Source organism: Trichechus manatus, unplaced genomic scaffold (genome assembly GCF_000243295.1).
Source record: "Trichechus manatus latirostris isolate Lorelei unplaced genomic scaffold, TriManLat1.0 scaffold00040, whole genome shotgun sequence".
Lineage (NCBI taxonomy): Eukaryota > Metazoa > Chordata > Mammalia > Sirenia > Trichechidae > Trichechus > Trichechus manatus.
This window is the reverse complement of record NW_004443976.1, coordinates 16,090,585-16,099,764: the sequence shown is the minus strand read 5'-3', so window position 1 is coordinate 16,099,764 and position 9,180 is coordinate 16,090,585. Positions and strand designations below refer to the sequence as shown.

General features: G+C 57.3%; 1 protein-coding gene across 1 annotated transcript in view; it reads left to right on the top strand.

The window, feature by feature from the left end:
• CTNS (cystinosin, lysosomal cystine transporter) overlaps positions 1 to 9,110 on the top strand; it is a 20,493-nt gene extending 11,383 nt beyond the window's left edge. The window contains exons 7-14 of the mRNA XM_004376132.2: positions 461 to 564; positions 678 to 809; positions 3,462 to 3,561; positions 3,649 to 3,768; positions 5,011 to 5,181; positions 7,596 to 7,713; positions 7,974 to 8,088; positions 8,460 to 9,110. Coding sequence (XP_004376189.2) covers positions 461 to 564; positions 678 to 809; positions 3,462 to 3,561; positions 3,649 to 3,768; positions 5,011 to 5,181; positions 7,596 to 7,713; positions 7,974 to 8,088; positions 8,460 to 8,577 — 978 coding nt within the window. The 3' untranslated portion in view covers positions 8,578 to 9,110. The remainder of the gene's footprint in view (positions 1 to 460; positions 565 to 677; positions 810 to 3,461; positions 3,562 to 3,648; positions 3,769 to 5,010; positions 5,182 to 7,595; positions 7,714 to 7,973; positions 8,089 to 8,459) is intronic.
• Positions 9,111 to 9,180: the final 70 nt, after the last annotated feature.

Below are 9,180 nucleotides of genomic sequence, written 5' to 3'. Positions count from 1 at the left end.
TTTTCCGTGGCTGGTTTTTGGGAAGTTGATCACCAGGCCTTTCTTCTGAGACACCCCTGGGTAGACTCAAACCTCCAGCCTTTTGGTTAGCAGCTGAGTATGTTAACTGTTTACACCACCCAGGGCTCCATTTCATTCACAGCAATTCTATAGAATAGATACTTCTGTTATTCCCATTTTGCAGATAGCAAACTGAGAGCAGAGAGCTTGAATAACATGGCTGGTCAGGGGGAAAGCCTGCGGGCAGGGTCACTGTTCTCCTCAGAAAGTCTAACACACAGACTTACAGGAGGATCTGAATCGGTGGGCTGGCCCAAGGTTTCTCCCATGGGTTAGCAAGCTCCTGGGAGGCAGGGTGTGATTCACCTGCTGCTCCACCCCCGCGTGGATCCCTCAAGCCCGGCCCTCAGTGGCGCTCTCCGTAACTGTTGTGTGGCGTCCGACTGAATCTTCCTAACAGGTTGTAATGCCTCCTGGAGCAACAAATTCCTCTTTCCAAGTGATGTCTCGAAATGTTGGACAAGTTACCGTTTATCTGCACAGAAATGATTCCAACCAGACCGGGTAGGTGGGCCTTTTGTGATGAGAAGGGAGGCAGTGGTGGGGACAGGGTTGTTGGCGACACTTCCTTCAGAAGCCCGGTCTCAGCTTATCCCATTCCCCACATTCCTTCCTAGCCCGCGGATACGCTTCTTGGTGATCCACAGCAACGTCGTTAGCATCATGAACCAGGTGATTGGCTGGATCTACTTTGTGGCCTGGTCCATCTCCTTCTACCCTCAAGTGTACGAGAACTGGAGGCGGAAAAGGTAACCAGCTGAGCTCCCCGTGCCGGTGTGCTCAGGCAGGTAGGACCCAGGCATTCCAGTGCCTCAGCTTCATACTTTTGCCTTGCTCTCTTCTCTCTTCCTGCCATTTCTAGAAAGGTGTCCTGATGTGCAAGCTCTCTCCAGAGCCTCTGATAGGACTCCCAGTGCTGGGCATCTGGTCCCTTGCTCAGCTTACCCATCCCTGTGCCCTGCCATGAAGATACTTTCCCAGCAGCCACTTCTGTGCTGCCTGAAGCCATAGGAAGGGCAAGGGGGAAGCTGGGGGCTTCCTTCAGGTGCTTACCTGGGCAGAGCAGCCAGGTTCCAGTCACACCCTTTGTACTGTAAGAGACAGCTTGGAAAGCACCAGCTTCTCTAAAGACTAAGTGTAGCTTTCTGCCTTTTAATGATGAGGTCTAATGGGAAGTGGTCCCCTACTGAGGGATAGAGGAGCTGTAATGCAGTCTGAGTTTGGAAAAGGTCAAGATAGCATGCCTGCGAGGGAAGGCCAGTAGCCAAGGGGAAAAGGGTTAAGGCTAACTGTTTAAGAGCTGTGCCCCGGGGAGCGGGCAGGTAGGCAGGTTGGCCGGGCCACCACCTGGAGCTCCTGGAACCTGGAGCTCATCCTGCCCTTGGGTTGGGAGATCTGTGTCCTTTCCAAAGACTGATGAAGCTTCTTTGGGTTACCTTGTGGAATACCAAGAAGGAGGATCCCAGGAAGGATCATTCTAACCAGGTGGGGCTCTGCCGAGAAATCTTCCCTGAGGTCTGCTCATGCCACGCTCTGAGCTGCTTCTCCCACAGGTGACATTGTTCACCTCACACAGCAGCCCCATGAGGCAGGAAATGTCCTGTTTGCAGACAGGAAGCAGAGTGGCCAGAGTGACTGGCTATAGGGCCATAGTGAGCGAGTGGCTGAACAAGGGTGCAAATGTAGGTCTGGGACCCCAAAGCGACGTGCGCCCTTCCCTGAAGTGACTCTGGGGACACCTGAGGAGAGAGTGTTTGTGGACCTGAACTCATTGAACTCAGCTCTAAGCTCCCAGCAGCCTGTGCTGTCCTACCCCCAGAGCTCTGTCCCTCAGGCTGTGTTGTCCAACAGTGAGGAGGTGAGGGCGGACCGCCTGCCCAGAGTCCCCACCTCTGCCCCTGTTCCCTGTGGCCCAGGGATGAGCCCTGGTACAGCCCTCTAGGGTCCTCCCCTGGGCCCCTCGGGCTGCCATGCTCGCCCAGCTGGAGTCAGCCAATCCCACCAAGTGAGGCCGTGGGGAGCTGAGACCTGGAGCAGACATCAGATCCAGTCCCCTTCTGGGCAGTTTATTCCAACTGTGGGCCTGCTTATGCCTGTCAGGCACTCTTGGCAGGAACTCCAGGGTGTGATGGGGGATTTCAGACAGGCAGGGAAACTTGGGGACAGGAGCCTGCGCCTGTCTGCTCTGTGCCTTGGAGTGCCGTGCATGGTAAGCAGCTGCTGACGCCACACTCTCCTTGCTGTTTCCCAAATGGAGGCCAGAGCCAAATGCATGGCCCTCCCCACCAGACCTGGTCCTCTTCCGGCATCCACCTCTGTCCATCCAGTTGAGCAAGGTCCTTGAGCCTTCCTACCTCACCCCACACCCTGTGCATCCCTGGAGCCGATTAGTGTTCCCACCTAAGTCTCTTAAATCCCGATTGAACTCGTCTCCAGCTTTACCACCATCCACATCCCAGCACCACAGGGCTCATGGGACTTCCTAATTGGGCCCCCACTTCTCTTGCCCCTTTTTCCCACAGTGTTCCCACCAAAACCAGAGTGGTCTTTTCAAAAATCAAATCTGCTCTTGTTGCCTCCAATATCTGCCTGTTGTTCTTAGGATAAAAACAAAACCTAGCATGGCCTCCCTCTCTGCCTTTCCAGCCTCATCTCCCATCTCAGCTCTCCCTGCTCCAGCCACCTTCATGCCATTTCCTCTGCCTAGAATATTCTTCCCCATGCCCCTGGTACCTGGGATCATGCCTTAGGAGTCACTTCTTCAGGGAAGCTTTTGTATGAGCCCAAACCCCTATCCCCGTCCTAGAGGGCTTCTCCAGCTTGGGGCTTGTAGTAGTTGTGTTACTTTTGTTTGTGATTGTCAATTACTGCTTCTCTGCCACTGACTAGGAGAGAAGGGACTTTCTTTCTTATCGGCCCCAAGAGCCTGGCTATACCTGAACATAGTGGGCTCTCAATAAACCTTGGTTGAATGAGCCCCTGACAGAGGTGTGGTCCACCTGTGACCAGGGCTTCCATGATAAGGGCATAAAGTAGCTGTTCTGGCCACAGTGCCAAAAAGGTGTGTGCCCCCCGGCCTCCCCGGTTTGGGCTTTGTCTTCATGCAGCAAGGACTGCAGGGATGCCGTCAGCCTACCACGTGGGCCTCCTAGGGGGTGCTGAGCTGGGAGCCAGGGAGGGAGATGCGTCCTTTCTGCAGGAGGCCTCCAGACTTCCCTGTGGAAGGGCCAGGACTTGAAGAGGCATAAGTCTCAGTAGGGAGGGAGAGCAGGAATTGGGGGATGGGACAGTGCTCTCCTGGGGGAAGGCCAAGCCCTCCTTCCCCGTGTGCTGGGAGCTCTGTCCCCTCCCGTCCCTCCTGCTCCAGGCCTCACCTCCTGCCCTGCTTTGCCCCCGCCCAGTGTCATTGGTCTGAGCTTCGACTTTGTGGCCATGAACCTGATGGGCTTTGCAGCCTACAGCGTGTTCAACATCGGTCTCCTCTGGGTGCCCTCTATCAAGGTATGGTCCTGCGCCCCCACAGCCTGGCCCAGCCGTGTGGTGGCCTGGCTGCCCCTCACCACCCAGCTTCTCCCCACCCCCTAATAGGAGCAGTTTTTCCACAAATACCCCAACGGAGTGAACCCTGTGGACAGTAATGACGTCTTCTTTAGCCTGCATGCCGTCGTCCTCACCCTGATCGTCATCCTACAGTGCTTTCTGTACGAGGTGAGGGATTGGGCCTGGTGACTTGTCCCGCCACCACCCCCACCCCCATCCCACCCCCCACCCATACCTGCCATTTTACAGAAGACACAGGGGATTTGTTCATTCAGCATCTACTTACTGGTGCCTGGGTAATGTGCCAGGCTCCATGCCAGGCACGGTACCCCATGTGAGCCAAGCCCTCGGCCCCCCAGTCTAGAGTGAGAGACGCAGAGAAAGGCCAAGAGCTGTACAGGACGGGGAGGCCCCGGCAGCTCGTGACAGCCCTAAACCAGCCAGGGAGGAGGGAAGAGGGCATCAGCAGAAACGATGCTCAGTTGAGGTCCACGGATGAGTAAGGTTGCCCTGGAGATGGGTAAGAGGGGAGGGCGGTGCACCCCCAGCATGGGGAATGGGATGTGTGAAGGCTGAGGGGCATTGCGAGGGACCACGAGCAGTTGGGGGAGCCTGGGGTTCAGGGTGAGGTTTGAGTGCCAGGCTGGGGCTTGAACTCAGTCTTGACCGAGGGCTTCACAGTAGGTGAGCGGGGAAGGGCCAAGTTAGGGCTGACGGTCACAGCTTTTCTTTCATTTCCTGCCCCAGCAGCCCTTTCCTCAGGGGCTGCTCTCCCACAACAAGCCCAGCCTCCAGTTCTGGAACTTTAGATTTTCCTACTATGAAGCCCATGTGAGGGGGGCTCCCTTTGGGGCTGTGGCAGGGGAAAGGTAGGGGTGAGGACAGATTGCAGGGATCGTCAGGCTCCATCAGGGTCAATGCTGGGCTGGGATGAGGTGCAGGGTCTCCAGCGGGCGGGGGGTGTGTCCTCAGCACCCTTTCTCCTACGCAGTGAGCTCAGAGCAGGCACCCAGTTCTGCAAAGTGGGAACAAAATGCAGGTGGGAGCTGGAAATCTCCAAGATGGACTGAATTGGAGACCCAGATGGTTCAAAGGGTGTGATTGGTGCTGGGGACAAACCCCCTGCCTGCTGGAGACCTGGTACCTTGTCCCAGGCAGCCGCTGACTCACTCTGACCCCGATGATGTCTGGAATCTGCCCCCCTCGCTACGTCTCCCCACCCTGGCTCCAAAGCAGGCCTCCTTCACTCGGATGCTCCAGGGCCAGCATCCAGCCGCCACGCATTTCCCTTCAGCCCACCCCGACCCCATCTCTAAACCTGACCTGGCCCTGGCAGTTCCCGCCTGCGGCCCTGCAGTGCCTTTCTGCGCCCCTGACGCCACCCCCTCCCACTCTCCCTCTCCACCTCAGCGAGGCGCCCAGCGTGTGTCGTGGCCTGCCCTCGGCTTCCTGCTGCTCTCCTGCCTCTTCGCACTCGTTACCATGGTGGTGGCCGCCGTCGGGGCGATCACTTGGCTGCAGTTTCTCTTCTGTTTCTCCTACATCAAGCTTGCAGTCACGTTGCTCAAGTACTTTCCACAGGTACACAGAGTCTGCCTCTATTTTCACATGTCCGGTGGGGTGAGAAGGAGCCCTGGTGGCCCAGTGGTTAAAGCACTCATCTGCTAACTGAAAGGTTGGCAGTTTGAACCCACTAGCCGCTCCAAGGGAGAAAGATGTGGCAGTCTGCTTCTGTAAAAGATTTACAGTCTTGGAAACCCCATGGGGCAGTTCTGCTCTGTCCTACAGGGTCGCTAAGAGTCAGGATCAACTCGATGGCAGTAGGTTTGGTTTTGGGCTGGGTTGGGTGAGAGGGCCCTGCTGGTCTGGGGCAGCTTGTACTGGAGGAGGAGACGTGGGGTGAGGAGACAATGGATGGAAACCTGTGGTGGACGCCAAGGAGCCCCGCAGGAGCAGCCCAGGGCAAAGTGTTGGTCGTTACTGCTGCCTGCTGTTCCTCAGAGCCCGGGAGCCCCACAGAGAAATCAGCGGAGACTTCTCTGACCTCTCAACACTCCACTTGGTCATTCCCCTTGTCCACCTGACAGTCTTTCCTCACGCCTGCAATTCTGCTCCCTGCCACTGCCCCCCGTTACTTTAACAGCTGACACCCCTGACACACAGCAGGCCCATCAGGAAAGAAGTGAGGGGGGAGCCCACCACTGCAGACTTCACCCCTGTCCAGAGATGTTTCCCTTGAAGCCCCATCTGGGGACCTCCTTGTGGGCCATTAGCACCCAGTGGCCCTCGGCACCCCTGTGAAAACTCAGCCCTGCTCAGATCCAGGGACTTAGAGTCAAGCCCATTTTCCCTGTGGCTGGCATCAGAAGAGACAAAATACCAACGGCCCAGGACAGGGTCAGGTTTGAAACAGTTGCCGGCTGTGGACCTCTGAGGACATCGGTGGCTCAGTGGTAGAATTCCTGCCTTCCATGCAGGAGACCCAGGTTGGGTTCCCAGGCAGTGCACCTCATGCACAGCCACCACCCATCTGTCAGTGGAGGCTCACTTGTGTGTTGCTATGATGCTGAACAGGTTTCAGTGGAGCTTCCAGACTGAGACAGACTAGGGAGAAAGACCTGGTGATCCACCTCCGAAAATCAGCCAGTGAAAACCCTCTGGATCACACGGTCTGATCTGCAAACAGTCATGGGCAGGGTTTTGTTCCATTGTGCATGGGGTCACCATGGGTTAGGGGCCAACTAGACAGCAGCTAACAACAGCAGCAGCAGACCTCTGCCCCTTAATCTGGGGCCTCATGTAACTCACCCCATTTCCAAGGGAGAAGCTCCCTTTTCAGCTTCCCCAACTCTGGGAACTTTGTGTTCCTTGGGCTCCAGGGAAGGAGAGCACTTTGGCTTGGGGCAGGGGACAGTCTCTTAGAGGGCATGGAAGCAGAGCCAGACCCTTAAGGGTGAGCAGGACTTAACTTCGTGGGAGGAGAGGAGGGGCATTCCAGGCAGGGGCTGACTGCACGAGGCATGGGCAGAACGCCTGGGAGGCAGCGAGCAGCCCTTGGTGGGCTGAGCGGCATTGGGAATGGTGGGGTGAGGAAAGGGGCTGGAAGGCTTTTGAGTAGGGGAGGTCTTGAGGGAAGTATGCCTCAGTCCCTGAATGCAGGAAAGTTGGGGGCTGGGAAGCCTGAGGGCAGGAGCCCGGGTTGGGGAAGTTTGGGATCATCTGGGACCGGAGAGGTGGCAGCAAGTGTGGAAAAGGGTGGGAGAGAATCTCAGGACGAAGAAGGGGGCCTGACTGGTGGCCAACTGCAAGAAGACCACTAAAGGGGCCAAGATCTCCTTCCCTGGTGGGAGGAAGGGAGGTGGTACCTGTCAGAGAATCCCCAGGGGCACTGTGGTTATGGGGAAGGACATGGGGCTTAGGCAACAGGAAGAGTGGGGATGTCCAAGGGGACTCACCCACAGCCCAGCCAGGGCTGAGGTGCGAGTTAACTCCTCTATAGAGGAACCCGAGGCTAGGAGAGGTCAAATAGCCCGCCTGAGGTGACACAGTGCAGATGAGGGAGCTGGGATGTCCAGCCTGTAATCTTAAGCAGAACAATAAGTCCAGGCTAGACTCCCCAGTTTGGGGAGAATGGAGGTGAGAAGCAAAATCAAAGCTGCTGGAAAACCACGCTAGGGCTTTGACCCAGAACAGGGAGGGATGAGAAGCTCAAGAAGGCAGCACTTCCTCCACCGTCTCTGGCAGTGTGAGGTTCAGGGATGGAATGTGGGGGGCTCTGTTTGTTCTGCATGCAGATGAGACCCTGGGCCCAGCCCAAACTGTTCCCCTGACTGAGGCATATCAGGGCCCAAAGGTCACTGTGTTCCTTGGAGCCAAGGCTTGAGTACATGAGTGGGAGGAATCGAGCCACTTGTGTGTGGAGTGGTGGTCACAAGGGATATGAGGCAGCCGGCCGGCCCCCTCACCGCCCTCCATCTGTCTGTCCGCCTGCCCAGGCCTACATGAACTTTTACTACAAAAGCACCGAGGGCTGGAGCATTGGCAACGTGCTCCTGGACTTCATCGGGGGCAGCTTCAGCCTCCTCCAGATGTTCCTCCAGTCCTACAACAATGGTGAGTCAGCCACGGGCTACCCACCCACCCCATGGGTACAGGGCAGGGCCGACCTTCCAGGACCCCAGCCAGAGCTAGCCCCCCGCCCCAGGCCCTGCAGCCTGGGGAGCCAAGTCGCTCCCAGCTCCGAGGCCAGACTCCTCCAAGGGTGGAGTTGTGGTGTCCTAGGCAAATGAGGACACCCCCCAGCCCCTGCAGCCACAGCTCCTTTAGGGGTTGCCAACCTATATCCGGATTCTGTCCCCTCTGGCTCTTCACAGACCAGTGGACACTGATCTTTGGGGACCCAACCAAGTTTGGACTTGGAGTCTTCTCCATCTTCTTCGACATTGTCTTCTTCGTCCAGCACTTCTGCTTGTACAGGAAGAAACCAGGGTACGACCAGTTGAACTAGCACCCAGGCACCCAGCGTAAACAGCCCAGGCCCTGCGCCCTAGATGGGGACAGCTCCCCAGCGAAAACCAAAGAAGCGGTCTGGGGTGCAGGGCTGGCTCACGGCCGACCTGGAGAAGCAGTCTTTCTCGGGGCCACACGCCTTAAACTCCAAGCAGCCTGCCTTTGTCCAGGACCCTCCTGGGCCCAGAAGGAACCTCTCCCTGGGAGAGACACCTGACTCTGCTCCAAGACTAAAAGCCAGACTGCTGGCAACCCCTGCTCAGCCTCCCCAGGGGTCTCAGCCCCTCTGGGCCTTACGGGCCAGGCAGCTCCTCCTGCATCTTGATGCCGCCATCTCTCTTTTCTTTAAGGCTTCAGGCAGCACACACAGGTTTCAACAGCCGTCCCAGGCAGGATTGGGCACTGAGCTTGGAGCGGAAGGCCTTGCCCCAAACAACCAGTGTTTCTGGGAGCAGCCTAAATGGCTGACCTCGCAGCCAGGAGAGCCAAGGGCGCTTTGCTGCCACTGCTGTGTTCCCCGAGAGCAAGTAGCCAGGTGCTGTGGCCGGTGGACCCTGAGGTGCTGGTGCTGGTGGCAGAGGGGCTAGGACTTTGGGGTTAGGCCTGGGGTCCTTCCTCTGAAGGCCACATTCTCTGAGCACTCACATTCCTGACACGGACTCTGTCTACGTAACTCGGCTTCCATGACTGCAGCAGCAGGTGGCCCGGGCCAGGGCCTGGTAAAGACAGTATTTCTCAGCCCCGAGGTGCCCACCACATTGGTTCTGGACTGGACTCATGCCCAGAGCCCTCTGGGTCTTTATCACATGGGGTCAGATCATCATACTAACCCTTTCAGAGTTTTTGGAGGGATGTTTTGGAAGTGCGTGGCTTACTTTTCTCCTGCCCTCTCTGCCTACCTCCACTTCCCCAGAGTCAGGACCAGGACCGCTGGAGCCCCTCCTGCACCTTACCCTGCGTCTGGAATGCAGGACACGCACACGCGCGCGCGCGCACACACACACACCCCACACACGCACACACACCCCACACACACCCCACACACGCACACACACCACACATACACACACA